The sequence below is a fragment of the Branchiostoma lanceolatum genome, chromosome 1, assembly GCF_035083965.1.
Source record: "Branchiostoma lanceolatum isolate klBraLanc5 chromosome 1, klBraLanc5.hap2, whole genome shotgun sequence".
Taxonomy (NCBI): Eukaryota; Metazoa; Chordata; class Leptocardii; order Amphioxiformes; family Branchiostomatidae; genus Branchiostoma; species Branchiostoma lanceolatum.
In genome coordinates this window covers 44,030,132-44,046,989 of record NC_089722.1, presented here as the reverse complement: position 1 = coordinate 44,046,989, position 16,858 = coordinate 44,030,132, and the positions used below count along the sequence as shown (strand labels likewise).

The 16,858-nt window shown below is 44.5% G+C and overlaps 1 protein-coding gene across 1 annotated transcript; it reads right to left on the bottom strand.

The window, feature by feature from the left end:
* Positions 1–1,609: 1,609 nt before the first annotated feature.
* Positions 1,610–16,065, bottom strand: LOC136427417 (uncharacterized). Its single transcript, XM_066416260.1, has 17 exons — positions 15,939–16,065; positions 15,275–15,461; positions 14,994–15,103; positions 14,142–14,383; positions 13,744–13,960; positions 12,951–13,073; positions 12,404–12,512; positions 9,958–10,124; positions 9,246–9,347; positions 8,182–8,271; positions 7,369–7,489; positions 6,988–7,091; positions 6,512–6,694; positions 5,708–5,771; positions 4,943–5,141; positions 4,021–4,301; positions 1,610–2,726 (listed from the first exon to the last, which is right to left on the bottom strand). The coding sequence occupies exons 1-17, from the start codon at positions 16,053–16,055 to the stop codon at positions 2,626–2,628; spliced, it is 2,517 nt and encodes an 838-aa protein (XP_066272357.1). The 5' UTR covers positions 16,056–16,065; the 3' UTR covers positions 1,610–2,625.
* Positions 16,066–16,858: the final 793 nt, after the last annotated feature.

Here is a 16,858-nt window from a genome sequence, read left to right as displayed (position 1 = left end):
GAATAACACTTTCTTCATGTTTTAATGTTATACTGCAGAGGGCCTATGCCTTGCGCAGTGTATACCATACATATACATGTATATGCTGATGTTCACTGATAGGTAATATACAAATGTAGATAGAACTCTGCCTTGTACCAAGTTAATTTTGCAGACAAAGGTAATATTTAATAAATGAAGATCAGAAGCTGTATTCCAACTTTGTTTATATCTTATCATCATTGAGGTATTAAAAGTCATACGGAAATGTCACAAACGGTTCTGTGATCACAGTTTCAGCCACACAAATTTGTTTGATGGATGACATCATATGTTGAATCAAATATAAGTCTTACAACGTCCTCCAAAATGTAGAAAAGTACTGTTTAAAATTCAATGTTTTACCCTGAAGCTTGGTTCCATAGCATGATGGTTGGATTGACCCCGGGCCCCCCCCGTGTACACTAAATGTCGGGCAGTAACTTTCTAGCGAGGTCCAATCATATGGCTGCTCGCAGGTCACCGAACGTCACCGACAATTAGCCAATGACGGTCGAGTTTTGGGTTGTTAACACCCCTGGTCTTATGTAAATGTCATCAACTCAAACCAAGCGCATTTCAGTTGTTATTCCCACTACTTCCGTACGTATACATCTAGATCAGTTTGTAAAGTTAACTTTCACCACCAAAACGCGAAGGGACTGAAGAGATGAAGTTTTACAGCTTCAATGGCGCTGCACTAGCGCTAATGGAGCGGTCATTGCGGGAGGGAAAAGATCCCCACGAAGGTGAAATTCTTCGAGTCGACCCAACATTTCCCACCAAAAGCAAGCTCTCGAAGACGGGCCGCGACAGGCATTCAAAAGAGCCGATAAACCCGCTTTTGTTTATCATCGTTAAGTATTACCTATGCATCTAGTTTTGTTTTTCCTTCGACATTGTATACTTACCTTTGTTGAATCTATACATGCGCAGACTATGGTCAGCCAAACACGATAGCGACATTACTTCCCTGTATTTTCTGATGACAATAAATGTAAAGTTTTGTATGTCACATTGTCTATCACCGAACATTATTTCCGTACATGAAATTTAAAGAAAATGCATGATACGAAGTGCTACAGCTTAGAACTTTAACCATGCTAAAGATACCAAAATGCTCTCTCCGAAGCGTGGCGTTATGGCTATACTGCATTATCAAATATAAGGCGTTGTGTAGTCAGGTCTTGTCGATGTTTAAAACTTGTTCAGTGCGTAGTTCTGCTCTACATAAGCAGGATTAAAAGTCATGTGCTGCAAGTCCCACGTAAAGTTACTTCGTAATGTATTGCCGCTATTAACAATGAACCAGTAATCGACGGACAATGGGTGTGAAATATTCATTCTTGTCCCTCGCGTGCCAGTAGATTGGCGTTAATTGGCTACTTTGCATTTGAAAGGACCGGATCTGGCGACGTTCGGTGACCTGCTAACAGCCATTTGATTGGACCTCGCTAGAAATTTACTGACTGTCGTTAGTGTTGGCCCCCCCCCCCCCTTTGGTATGAGGTAGTGTCAATAATCAGGGCTCGAAATACAACCCTCAGGGTCGTGCAGGTAATTTTGAGTTGTGCTGGTATTTCTGGCGCCCTACCCTCCCTGTACTCGGGTATTTCTGGTTATTGCACTGATATAATGTAGTTGCCACCTGTAAAAAGGTAAGTAAAGAATTTCAGAATGCAACAGGTAAGACCTGTCCGGTACAGGTGGTTCTATACGTTACCTCCACCTGTGTAGGAATGTAGAAAAAGGATTTCAAGGTAGCCTCCACCAGGACTATAAGTAATATGGATATCATAATACAATGCTAGACTTTCTTCCAGCACTAAGGTATTCCAACACTAAGGTATTCCAACACTAAGGTATTCCAACACTGAATACCTTAGTGTTGGAAGGAAGTTTAGCATTGTAATATGATTACTACCAACACAGATGAGCTTTCATTATAATATGGATATCAGAAGGGAATTTGGCGAAAATGGGGTGAATAACAGACGGTGAGAGTGAGCCTGCAGTAGGGTAATATTTCCCCTTGGACAAATGACACTTTATGGTGGCCAAACCTCCCAGACAAATTATTCTCCCTAATTGGCTAGATTGTTCAGCCAGCGTAGTTAGCCCGGTGGGGGCTCGTGTCCAGCCCCGATGATGGATCTGCTGCAAAGTGAACTACATCCGCTGCAGCAGGGCTTGGGTTAGAATTCGGCGAACTGGGTGAATGATTGACCAAAGGAGTGATCGTTCGGTGAGGTTAACATTTCAACAAATGATACCACTGGTAAATCAATCTCCCCGTTTGCCTAGATCTTACTATTTTTCAGCCAGCGTAGTTGATAATACTCTGGTGGAGACTAATTTCAAGGACCTGCCGGCCACAAAGTGAACTACGTCAGCTGCAGCAGGGCTTGGGTTGGAATTCGGCAAACTGGGAGAATAATTGACAAAAAGAGTGATTTTTCAGTTAGGGTAACATTTTCCCTAGCTTGGGCACATGCTACCCCCGGCAAATCATTCTCCCTGTTTGCCTAGCTTTCGCTATTTCAGCCAGAGTAGCTGGTCCGGTGGAGCCTAATTCCGAGCCCTGATGAGGACCTGCCGCCGAGTGGACTACATGAGCTCCGGCATCCTCCTCCTGACCAGGAACCCGACTCCGTTCCCGATGACCCCGCCCAGGACCAGCATCGCCGCAGCAGTCCCCGCGAGAACGCCTACAAAACACAACACAGACTAGTTAGCAAAGCTCTTCGCACACAACCAATGTTTTTCCCTGCCAAAGTTTTGAACACAACACAGACTAGTTAGCAAAGCTCTTCGCACACAACCAATGTTTTTCCCTGCCAAAGTTTTGAACACAACACAGACTAGTTAGCAAAGCTCTTCGCACACAACCAATGTTTTTCCCTGCCAAAGTTTTGAACACAACACAGACTAGTTAGCAAAGCTCTTCGCACACAACCAATGTTTTTCCCTGCTAAAGTTTTGAACACAACACAGACTAGTTAGCAAAGCTCTTCGCACACAACCAATGTTTTTCCCTGCCAAAGTTTTGAACACAACACAGACTAGTTAGCAAAGCTCTTCGCACACAACCAATGTTTTTCCCTGCCAAAGTTTTGAACACAACACAGACTAGTTAGCAAAGCTCTTCGCACACAACCAATGTTTTTCCCTGCCAAAGTTTTGTCGGACCGCCTGACACCTTCCTCAATACTGACCGGATCTAATTTGTTAACCAGTGACGTACCAACCTGATGAAACTATTCACTGATACAATTAGTACTAGAATCAGTGCTATTAGATATTACATTCGATGAATTAATTGTAGATGTTTTGGGGCATAATCAAAAGAAGGCGGGATAACAAAGTTCTAGGTATTCATATCTACCCGCCCTTTCGGTGACTGCCACCTTCTTCAATGCAACACTGGACAGTTCTACTTCGCATTGCAGCTAGGTGTCGCTGCTGCAATGTGAAGAATGCGGTCCCAAGCAAGACGGAGTTTATACCCCCCCCCCCCTCATCACAGTTCGTGACTGGAATAGATTTTCTGATCCATGCGGTCTCCACTTGGTGGTGGATAAAAGAACTTCCTTATCAGGTGACTTACCAACCTGATGAAACTAGAACAGACTGGAATGTGGAATATTAGATCCTTTTTACACAACTGGTAATTCTCACCTGCTGACGTTTCGGTGTCTGTCAGACACCTTCTTCAGAGCTTCTGACTGGAGTACTGCTTCTCACCGCTATAAGTAGCCATAGTAGGTGGCGCTTTTGCGGCAAGAACGTAATCCGGTGAGATTATAGCGGTCAGAAGCAGTACTCCAGTCAGAAGCAGTACTCCAGTCAGAAGCAGTACTCCAGTCAGAAGCTATGAAGGTGTCTGACAGACACCGAAACGTCAGCAGGTGAGAATTACCTGTTGTGTAAAAAGAATCTCTAATATTCTATGTTCTACCAACCTGATGAAATTATTTTCGGAAGACTGGAATGCTACCTTACCTGTTGAGTACGTGACGGTTGTGGACGGTGCCTGGTCGCAGGTGTCGGCTGTGGAGGCCGGAGGGGTTGCCATGGAGACGGCAGCTGGTGACGCGGGGCTGCTGCTGTCCGTGGCGGGTGCTGACGGGGTCGTTGCCGGGACGACGGCGTCGATGCAGACGACCCCCGCGCCGTCACAAGGCGCCGGGCGCCAGCCGGAGTTCGGGCAGGACAGAATGGACTCTTCCGTCCCCGCGCACCGGACGCCGTACAGCCAGCTCTGGGGCGTGGTCCGGGAAGCTCTGAGAAATGGGATCAAGGCCACAGCAATTTGATATGTTATTTGTCACATTTTGAAGAAAAAAACATAATGTGAATGACAATGACATTCTATTGCCTTGTTGCAACTTTGATAAGTAAATATTGAAACAATGCTGAATTGTCAAATCGCTCCATCGTTTTCAAATCTATGGAGCATATGTTGGTTCTTGGACTAGTTGGAAAACAATTCTAAACTGAAAGATCTACTGTAACATGAAAACAGAGTCTGAGGGGGTAGTCTAGATCTGTACCTTAAACACACAATTTCAGGGATTGAATAAAGTCAGATTCAAGTTTTCTTCCCCGCTCTCTGTTTTTATGTTGTTTTCTCATCTTCACATTAAAAATGTATGAGAACCAAGGAAATGAATAGTCCTCTTGCCAATTACTGCGGCCATTTTGAATTTCCCGGGGTCATGCACCAAAGTGAGGCTCCAGTTGGTGTCCCCTAATTCTAAGCATTTTATTAATATTGCAATATAGGTTTGCCATCTTTGGTGGTACATTTTGCCCCTCTATGGTGAAATACTACGGTGCATGTGCATGTCGTGACATGTGTAGAAAATATTGCTGTGGACATTTGGGCTTGATTCCGGCTAAATTCAGGATCGGCCAGACCCACCTTGGCGAGACCGGCTCGTCCACGCAGTACGTGGCCTGACTCGCCCCGTCGTACCCGAGCTGCCTGCAGGCGACCCGCGCGCTGCCCGCGCCCCAGCCGCTGCTGCACACCCCTCCCCACACGCCGGTGGTACGCTCCAGCTCCAGCTGGCCCGCCGTCCGCCCGCCGACCAACCGGACGCTGCCCTTCGTGTACGTCACTGCAGGGGAAGGGTTGTCATGGTAACGTGATATTATGCATGTAGATCGATCCGAGAACCCAAATCTTTAACGAACCCAAACACCAGCCTCTCAGCTCGGCTGTAACTGTATCCCAAACTTTATAATAACTTGTTTAGACAAAAACGGTAAGAGAGTCTAGCTACGGCCGCGTGGCGCGTTGGATACACCCGATCCCTCGATCTCGGAAGTTAAGCAACGCGCGGTCCGGACAGTGCTTGGATGGGAGACCAACCAAGGACGTCCGGATTGCTGTAGCCTCACGAAGCTTTCCACGAAATCGTCTTCCGGGAGGGACGTAAAAACGGGGGTCCCGTGCTCGAGGAGGTGCCTCGAACACGTTAAACAGCCTCATTACCCTACACATTGGGTACCTGCCTGTGGCACTGGCTGAAAAATACACCTGATATTATATTATTATATTATAGTCTAAACAGTGGTGCATTTTATCCGGAACTGGCAATCTTGTAGTTCTAATACACAAAGATTGAACATTCACATGAAGTACAACGTGCCAGATTGAATGACTTTGTCATAATTTGTGTACCTTGCTCTGCTACAGTGGAGTGAACACCGACTTCTCGAACAAACGACGCCCGAACCGGAACACGCTGGAAACAAAATAACACCAACTGAGACTTTCAGGAGACCCGCAAACCAAAATAACATCAAGTTCTCGCCTTACTCTGGTATACCCTTACACACTCTCAAACACACCGATGGCGTATCCTCATCAGTTCAGTGGAACTAGCACTGTTCTTCGGTTGGCAACCTCCAGTTTTGCTGGACCATATACTGGCTCAACACAGAAAACATACTGGTTCCAGTCCTACACACAGAGTCCTACATAAAGTACAATCATGAATTATGATCAACTTGGTGGTTCGGTGTAATATAACCAGCTGCTTCCGCGCCGCGTGCCTGCGAAACGTGTGTTACACCGAAGGGCGGTTGTACCTAGCTGCTACATGTATATACACTACAGATACAGATTCGCCCCTTACATCGAAGTGTCCCACTGAGACCAGCCGGCACAAAGTTCCGCGTGTTCTCAACAATCGAAAACGAAACGACTCACTCAGCTTTGAAAGACCTAACATAGTCTCAGTACTGAGTAGTGACCTCTGACCTCCTAACTGTTGACCTTGGTTTGGATTATGATTATGAGTTATCTGTCTTTCATGTTTCAGTTGTACCCATATGTTCCGACGTGTATGTCTACTTTTCTCTCTGTAAGTTGTTTTTTATTTTCCATGTATGTATATGTGAAACTGGGCCCTATCGAAAACCAGTGTATTGGCACTGAATAGGCTACCCAGGTGTTTCAAAATAAATAAACAAACAAACAAACGTTGAAGTCGGAGTGTCCGACGGGGACCAGAAAGCGCAGGTCTCCCCGCTGTACGGAGTTCCGCAGGTTGGTGAACGCCTCCGCCATGGTCACCCCCGCCACGGGCTTCAGCACGTCCCCGGCTACCTGCGCGGCGTCCAGCAGGGTCGCCTCCGCAACCAGCTGGCTCCCGTACCGGTCAATCTAGGACAGACATGGAGGAGTTAGCACAGTTAAACCTGCCCATGGACACCACCCTTCGGAACCTAACCCTGATCCCAACCCTCCAACAGGGTCGCTTCCGCCACGAGATGGTTTCTGTAGCAGTCAGTCTGGCGCAGATATGATGGAGCTTATGTCTGAACTTGAGTACCCTAAATTTGTTTACACAGTCCTGAATCGATTCCGCAAAGTCGGCCTTCGGCTGAGTGTACTCTGAGCCGACTTGGAAAATGCGTGTGTAAACCCGGCCCGAAAGGGACACCTGCGCTGCTCACCTGTATGTCCGTTACCCTGAGGGACTCCACCTGTGCCGCTGACGCCACGCCCTTCTTCAGCGCCGTCCGGAACCAATTTACGTTCAGATCAGCCGGGAACTGGCCTGAGGAGAGAGGAATTTTTTCCGTCAGGCCTCACCATTTCGTGGTTCTTAAATCTCTTGAGTCACGATGATGGCAGTTATATTGGTTTAGGGGATTGAGAAACAATTCTAGGTGGAAGATCAACATGAAAATATCAAACAGAGTCTGCCTCCGCTGAAGTGTTTTCATGTTCCTTAATTCTTACTTCAACGTGTCTGAGAACCAAGAAAATGAGATGGTATGGCCCCGATGGCAAAGGCTAATAAGATATACTGTCTTCCCGCGATCCTGTCTGACCTGGAAATATGATCTGCACACGGTTCTTCTGTTCGGTTGTGAAACACTGAGACACGATGTCGAAGTCCGAGACGTCCACAAACGCGCTGAACATGGAGAAACTGTAGCTGAAGCTGAAGTCCTGCAGGGGGATAGAAGGACCTCAAGTCACTGCAGCTACAGTACAGAAGCAGCACAGGCACAGTACAGGCACAGTACAGACACAGTACAGGCACAGTACGGGTACAGTACAGGCACAGTACGGGTACAGTACAGGCACAGTACAGGCACAGTACGGGTACAGTACAGGCACAGTACGGGTACAGTACAGGCACAGTACAGGCACAGTACAGGCACAGTACAGGCACAGTACAGGCGCAGTACGGGTACAGTACAGGCACAGTACAGGCACAGTACAGGCACAGTACAGGCACAGTACGGGTACAGTACAGGCACAGTACAGGCACAGTACAGGCACAGTACGGGTACAGTACAGGCACAGTACAGGCACAGTACAGGCACAGTACAGGCACAGTACGGGTACAGTACAGGCACAGTACAGGCACAGTACGGGTACAGTACAGGCACAGTACGGGTACAGTACAGGCACAGTACAGGCACAGTACAGGCACAGTACAGGCACAGTACAGGCACAGTACGGGTACAGTACAGGCACAGTACAGGCACAGTACAGGCACAGTACAGGCACAGTACGGGTACAGTACAGGCACAGTACAGGCACAGTACAGGCACAGTACAGGCACAGTACGGGTACATTACACTTACAGTACAGGTTTGGTACCGCCTTATGTAGAATGTATGATGATTACGTACCTTCCTGTGGACCCCTCGCACCTCCAGCATGACGGGGAAGGACTGCGACGTGACGTCAGAGGATGACGGCAGTGCAGACGTCCAACCGGGCTGGGGGGGGGGAGCATATTAAAGTCATTTAAAGGACTGCAGCAGGTGTTACTGTATAAGGACTACATTCAAATTGATCGGCTTAAAGTAGATCTGACCATTATGCTGAATGTGTGGTGTCACATGTACAGTCAAACATAATGGGAGAAGAATCTAAGAAACTACCAAAAAGCCACAATCACCAGGTAGTAATTTTACAGCGGTGAACACTAATGTAGGTTTGACTGTACATGTATTACAGTCCAGATCTTTCACCAGTGTAGTTTTGCACTAATCAACATTTAAGAAACAAAATTAATGTATTTTTGCTCTAATCAATATTCAAGAAACAAAATTATTGTATTTTTTTACACTAATCAATATTCCACAAACAAAATTATTGTATTTTTGCACTAATCAATATTCCACAAACAAAGTTATTGTATTTTTGCACTAATCAATATTCCACAAACAAAAGTATTGTATTTTTGCACTAATCAATATTCCACAAACAAAAGTATTGTATTTTTGCACTAATCAATATTCCACAAACAAAATTATTGTATTTTTGCACTAATCAATATTCCACAAACAAAGTTATTGTATTTTTGCACTAATCAATATTCCACAAAGTTAATGTATTTTTGCTCTAATCAATATTCAAGAAACAAAATTATTGTATTTTTTTACACTAATCAATATTCAACAACAAACAAATTAATGTATTCTTGCACTAATTAATATTCAGCGAACAAAATTGATGTATTTTCACACTAGTCAGTATTCAACAAAAACATTATTGTATTTTTGCACTAATCAATATTCCACAAACAAAGTTATTGTATTTTTGCACTAATCAATATTCCACAAACAAAGTTATTGTATTTTTGCACTAATCAATATTCAACAAAGTTATTGTATTTTTGCACCAATCAATATTCAACAAACAAAATAAATCTATTTTTGCTCTAATCAATATTCAACAAACAGTTCACCTGAGCGAAGGACCACTCCCAGGTGGTCTGCATGGGGCTGTTTGGGGGGTAATCATCTCTCAGACCGATCCACCTCATACAAGGGAGGCCGCCAACATCCACCTGGAAAAGGACGGATGGAAGCAATTAAAACAGAAAATAGCAGACCGGAGCTAGAATAAACCACTTCACAGAATAAAGTGCACCTTGGTGTTGTGGATATGTCACGGTGAATGCCTCTAATATGTAAACATGATTAAACATACGCCAAAAATAATTACTCAAGCAACTGGATACGATTTTGAAACAGTCAGACGTTTCAGACAGCATCCGCAATCTTTCGTCTGTGACTAAAGAAGGATCTGGTAGAACTCGGTTTTATACCAAAACTCTGAATAGATATGTTAATGAAGGAAAGACAATTTCAGATGGTTCAATAGAATAGTAAGTTAAGACAAGTCTGCATGCTAATGAATAAATTAGCTCCTGTTGTTTAAGGAGCTAAAAGTTTGTCTTGGGGGGATGCTTGTCCAGGTTTTTATGTATCAGGGGCCTTTTTCCACTTGGCATATTACCAACAATGCATCTTGTTAAGCACGTGTACTTTAATCCGTAAAGCAGCCTACAAACATTCCAGACAGACTCTGTTTTCCTGCTGATGTCAAGTTGGCATTGCTTTAAGAATCTTAGAACCAGAATTAAGATTTCCTAAGAAAAGAGCTTCTTTAAGCACCTCTCCGACATACGCCCAGCTCGTGTTCTCAAAATGGAAGAACTCCGCCGCTGTCGTCATCCGGACGTGGAGGGGGTCAACGGGTAGGCCGTCGGCAAAGCCGCTGTTGTTCCGGACGGGCGACACCACGCAGGATCCCGTCCGCCTGTCTATCCTGTAGGACAGCCCTGGGGAACGACACGCGTCAATCAAGTATCCGATCAATCAACCAACCAATCAATCAATCAATCCGGTAGGACAAACCTGGGGAACAACACGCGTCAATCAAGTATTCAATCAATCAATTAATCGACCGGTAGGACAAACCTTGGGAACAACACGCGTCAATCAAGTATTCAATCAATCAATCAATCAATCAATCAATCAATCAATCAATTAATCGGTCCGGTAGGACAAACCTTGGGAACAACACGCGTCAGTCAATTGATTAATCGATCGATTAATCAATCAGTTGATGAAATTCGCCAAAAATAATTACTCAAGCAACTGGATAAGATTTTGAAACAGTCAGACGTTTCAGACAGTATCCACTGTCTTTCGTCAGTGACTAACGATAGGACTGAGAACACCAGCTTTATACCAAAACTCTGAATGGATATGTTAATGAGGTAAAGACAATTTAGGATGTCTTGAAGTAGTCTTCAAAAAGAAGATTAATTCAAGACAAAGTTATGCCAATAGTTCAATTAGCTACTGTCTTGTCTTTGTCTTGAATTAATCTTCTTTTTGAAGACTACTTCAAGACACCCTAAATTGTCTTTACCTCATTAACATATCCATTCAGAGTTTTGGTATAAAGCTGGTGTTCTCAGTCCTATCGTTAGTCACTGACGAAAGACAGTGGATACTGTCTGAAACGTCTGACTGTTTCAAAATCTTATCCAGTTGCTTGAGTAATTATTTTTGGCGTATCTTATTACCTGGATGTCTACCCTTCATCAACGTAGTTGATGAAATTGTTAGTTGATAACATACATTTAATTGTGCCTTTTTGTACATATAGTACTGTACCACAATTTTCAGCATTATTCACTTGCACGTACAAGAATTGGTGTTAACTAGGCTAATAAGGCCCAATTTACACTTGTTCAATAAAACTGTAGTACTACACATGGTAGTCTACTACTGTAGTAGACTTCAGATTCGCGTCCTGTAAGAAGGGGCGATGTTTCGGCCCGGTTCTTTGGGAATGCCGCAGAGGAACTGCCTAAAGGACTAAAGGAACACACACGGGACACAGCATTGTCGTACACACGCGCACGGGAGTCGTGAAGTTGGGACACACTCTTACTCTCGCTCAGACTCGTCTCTGGCTTCAACTGTCTTCAACTGTCTTCCCAACTCCACAACCCTGGCTCTTTATTCTGTCTCTTCAGACGAACGGCTAGACATGGTCTAGACACACAGCATGGCATTGGCTATTTCATGTTCCTGTTACTCAGCTCATCAAAGGTTCACACCTCTTTATACTTCACTTCATCAAAAACTCACACATAGTTGACAATGATGGCACCACATTAACTAACTGATTACAGTGTTGGGAATGGAGAACAATATTACAAACAGATGTTGTTACAGCTTGCTCCAAATCATAACAGTTACTGCGCTCCAATAGTATAAACCTACAGCTCTATTTTGTCCACCCTTACAGTCCACTTTACACTCAACGACAGGAAGCCTAGCAGGACGCCCCACTGTTCTTGATTGTCACGAAACTGTAAAATCGCGGGAAGGAATTTCAGCATGTTTCTTATTTGTGAAAAGGTAGGGGTTTTATCTGATGCGAAATACCAAGGAAAGGGGCCTGACAGCTCGGTTTTACCAAGGACATTATATAGGACTATATAATGTCCTTGGTTTTACAGAGAAAACTAGAGAATAACCGCAAATGATCCGAAATGGAACACGCGATCAGTTCGAATCACGTCATATCGAACATGGTTGTTGGCTTCGAAGTGTGGTCTACTACCCCTTTACTACAGTTTCTCTTTACACCCGGTTCGAAGTCTCGTAGAACCTCCGCCGAAGTGTAGTACTACTACCCCCGAGGTTGTAGTAGACTTCTGTAGTAGTTTTCTTTTTACACCCAGACAAAAGCTGTAGTCTACTACAGTAGTAGACTACCATGTGTAGTACTACTGTTAAAAGGACAAGTGTAAATTGGGCCATAAGTCTAAAACTTGATGCCATGTTTTCTTTGAGCTTAGCATTTTATAATATTCAAAATTACGTTTATTTTCTTGTTTCTCAGACATTTCACAGTAGAAATTAAGAGATGTGAAAATACATATAAACAGAGAGTTTGGAGGAAAACTTCAGCATTCAACAATATTTGCATGATACAAGAAACAGACTTAAAGTCCCTTCAGACATGTTGGTTTTCCTGATTTCAGCATCATTGGATGAAGGTAATTTGTCGTTAATCAATGACTATTGATCCTCTCACCTGTAGTGAAGTCGTCCACAGTGGATATCGGGTTGCTCGAAGAGGCAGCTGAGCCCGACGCAGGTTTTGTGTCGTACCGAGCAACCTGGTCTGCTGTGTCAAACCACTCCTGTTAACACAAGACAAACGGAGAGTGTCACGGACGAGCATCACCCTCCTCCTCCAGTCCTCCATTGCTCTTGGTAGTTCTTCTAAATTGCAGCCTGCATCTTCAAACAGCTGCTGTATGTATGTATGTATGTTTTGCGAGGCCTGCCTACACTTGATGCAATTGCAATGCACTCATATCCAGCTGTAAGATTATCCCCACCACTTGAATGCAAGGTTGGAGTTTGAATCCCTACCCTATTGCTAGTGTGCTGACGATCTGAACTTTCCTAGTATCCGTCCTTGGTCCTGAAAAAGTTATCAACTAGGAATAATGTCTAGAGCTATGGCGTGATGTAAGAGAAGCACACTTCGAACTCAAGAGGTGTGGTGCTCTCAGCTCAAGGAGGTTGCAAACTACATGTAAGACACCATGAGATGTTTGACGCTTTTTCCGTACCTTGAAGTTGGCGATGAGGCGGCTGTTGGGCACCACCATCTCCGAGTGGAAGGAGAACACTTCCGGGACGGGCGGCAGGGGGACCGTCTCCGGCCGGCCGCCGCAGTACACGTGAGGCGGGGTCTGCGGCAAGGTCAAATCAAGGTTAACTATGATGATATGTCTCCAGAACAAGGTCAAATCAAGGTCAAATCAAGGTCAAGTGTGCTCATATGTCTCTAGAACAAGGTCAAATTTAGGTCATATGTGCTGTATTTTTTCTCTTAGTGTTTTATAATAGTAGTACAAGTAAGTCAAGTACACGTGAGACGGTGTCTGGGGCAAGGGCAAATTAAGGTCTCTCAGAACAAGGTCAAACAAGATCTTTTAAGCAAGGTCAAATTTAGTTCAAGTGTACCAGCCTAACAAATGCCTACAGTGAACTTCGTAGAAGGGAGTAGTCAACTACTGTCTGGGTTTGAAACTTTCTGTATCTGTATCTGTATCTATATAGCCGGTATAACCGCCATTAGGCGTAACACACCAGCTTGGTTACATGGTTACATGGGGTGTACATTCAGCGAACATTCAGCACGTAGTCTCCATAACTTGACAAGATCATGCATTGTTCACGCTGCACTGTGTCAAGTTTTCGTCAAGTCTGCGCTATGAATTAGATTTCACAAACTGCTGTGTGACTAGTGTCCCAACAATTGAAGCAGCACAGCCCATAGTTCATGCACTAACCAGGAGCAAAACTAACTAAAAGTGTTACATGTGTGACCGAAGGTGCAGATTGAACTAAACCACTCACCTCGAAAGCGGTCGCGCCCGGGTCGATGTTGGCCCTGAACTGGGAGAACTCGTAGAGGTGGTTGATGTGACGCTGCGGGAAGCTGCCAGTCTTCCCCGTCACGTTAATTCTCACAGGGATCGGGCTTCTGACGTCATCAAGACCGTAGGCCGCGCTCTGGGAAGGCAAAAACACTAGAAATCCGTAACATGCCGTGGTTGGTCCTCGTCTGTCTCCGCTTCATGGATCCCAGCCTTCTCTTATCGTCTTACTTACAAATGGCTGAGAACTAAGGAATAAGTTGGTGAGGTGATAAGATGGACGTTTTCTCTAAGCGACCACTAGGCGAAGAGCATCATGTCCATCTCGACGGAAGCCAGTCAAACATTAATCACAAACAAGCAAACAAACAAACAAACAAACAAACTTCACCTGGTACCCCGGCAGGGTGAAGTAGTACTGTCCGAAGAACGTGACGTCCAGGTAACAAACAGACAAACAAACAAACCTGGTACCCCGGTAGGGTGAAGTAGTACTGCCCGAAGAACGTGACGTCCAGGTCGGCCATGTACTGGCAGGTGGACCACCACTGCACCGGGACGCCGCGCACCTCCGCCGTGCCCTCGTAGAACAGGCTCACCTGCGGTCCGAAGTGGAACACCTGCAGACAGAAACACAAAATAACTGTAGCTCCATTGGAGTAGGAAAGTAAGCCACCTGTGGTCACCCAGCTCATACATGAAACCTGTCCTTGGTTATGCAAACGCCTTCCATTACATAAATTTCACTGAGGACAACAAATAAAAACCAATGGATATTCGATATCTTCGTTGATGGAGGTACAATAGTAAAGTATCCAATTAGAAATCATCATCATTGGTTTTGTTACTTGTTCTACATGTATGACATGTTCTATGGCACGTTTTATTCTTCAATTACATGTTCTATGACATATTCTTTGACACGTTCTATGGCATGTTCTATGGCATGTTTTATGACATATTCTATGACATGTTCTATGACATGTTCTATGACATGTTCTATGACATGTTCTAGGACACGTTCTATGACACGACCTATGACATGTTCTATGACATGTTCTATGACATGTTCTATTACTGGTTCCATGACACGACCTGTGACTGGTTCTATGACATGTTCTATGACATGTTCTATTACTGGTTCCATGACACGACCTATGACATGTTCTATGACATGTTCTATAATCTGTTCTATTACACGTTCTATGACATGTTCTATGACAGAGGCACCTGGTTGACGCTGTAGATGTGCCCTGCGGTTCCGTTGCCGGTGTTCACCCCGAACAGGCCCAGCTGAGACATCGACAGTTCGGACGCTTTCTGGGTTTGGCACGTTGATCCTGCATGTAAAAAAAACACACACACACACAAAACACGTCAATTCCATCGTAAGCAAAAGCGTCATGTTACAGACTTCTAAGATGCTGTGTTCGTGTTCATATTTCAGTTCTGTATCATCATATACCGTACAATTTTTTGAAAATCTCAACGTCTGGCCAGAGCTTAATTACCTATGATGACGAAAGCTTCATCATTCGGGAAATCATACACGACTGTGCGAGTCGACCCGTGCGCCTCAGATAGGATGGAGCCGCGGTTCCGGACGCCGTCGTAGTACTCCATAACGGCCACCGTGTAGCCCAGGTCCACCATGTTACACTCCACATAAGCCTGGAACACGTTCGGCAGAGCGGGGATCTGGACAGGACGGAAAACAACATTGTTCAGTAGATTTTCGTTAACACTGGTCGCTGTAAGTCCGGAGACACAGCTTTGATCTAGAGATATATAGAATATCAAAAATGAACACGATTCAGACTTGTGAGGTTGTTATCATCTGCTAAGTTGATTGAATGAAATTCATCGTTATGTGTATGTGTATGTGTATGCGATAGACAGATAGCATTGCCCATCTTCATGTCGGAAAACAACATGAAGCTGCCTGGAAAACTATCGATGAACTCACTGGCCGAAAATCCAAACCATCAGTCAAGCTAAAAAGGGGATCTCCGAAAGAAAGGAAAGCCAACTGGTCTTCAGATCCGTTCTAGGCAACTACAATGACTTCATCCAACCTACAACTCAAGTTGACACCTATTGTGGAAGAACTTGACATCTGAACAGATCCTTTCACTCCAAGCGAACTCCAAGAACAATATATAGAGAGAGACTCACCTGCGGACCACCGTTCGCCGGCCTCTCCATACAGACGCTCGGATCCCTGTCCGCGGAAACCGCCTTCAGCAGGATCAGGGCGGCAGGCAGGAACCAGAGACTCCCCATCCTGTACATGTACAACCCTGGCCTGTTGGGAGTCAGAGCTAACGTTACATGTACATGTAGTTAGCGATTAGTCAGACAATTTATATACACACCTAGATAAGATTAAATTACTATTCAAAGCAGTAGAGCAGTTTGGTTCAATATGTCCGAGAACAAAGGAAGTTAATTGGTTAATTGCCTATCATATAACTACCTCACTTAAACAGGTGTCATGGTCTAACCGATAATACGTAATGACCGTAAAATGGGTTGAAATAATTATATCCTCATTTCTACTCGAATTAAACAGAACACAGACTACAGGGCAATGTACGAATGATCGGGCAGAAACATGAACTCAGTTCTACAGCCCGGGAGCAAGTCAGGCTGAATAAGGCGACACAGTCAGTAGGACTTAAAACGTTAATTTGTAACAAGGAATTTCCTCCAATTTCAACAAGGAATTTCCTCCAATTTCAACAAGGAATTTCCTCCAATTTCACTAACCTCAGGTCCTTGCAATCCCCTGATATTGTTGTCTTATTTCTAACGGACTTGTGACGAACAACAAAACGCAAGAGAAAAGTAGTTAACAACCACCTGCTGTGAACTGTGGCACCGTTGTAAATAATTTACCAGTAAGTCTATTGTTGGTTAAAGTCCGGTCTTTCGGGTCAGCAGATCACCAAGCAGATGTTAGGATGAGAAATCGTAACGTTTCTGCCAGCCATGTTTCTATGAAGACCCGGATTCGTTGAGTGAATGCTATTTGAGAAGCCCGTTAGTAAGAAAAATACTATTTCATATCCCTACATCTGCTTGGAGATTAGGAT

What these genes read in the sequence shown, in the direction of transcription:
- LOC136427417 (XM_066416260.1), bottom strand. Translation starts at nt 16,055, where the DNA reads ATGTACAGGATGGGGAGTCTCTGGTTCCTGCCTGCCGCCCTGATCCTG. An exon ending in CGGGCGCGACCGCTTTCGAG is followed by an intron (nt 13,074 to 13,743) that starts GTGAGTGGTTTA and finishes ACCTTGCCGCAG; the next exon opens with ACCCCGCCTCACGTGTACTG. An exon ending in TCAGGGTAACGGACATACAG is followed by an intron (nt 6,695 to 6,987) that starts GTGAGCAGCGCA and finishes TGTCTGTCCTAG; the next exon opens with ATTGACCGGTACGGGAGCCA.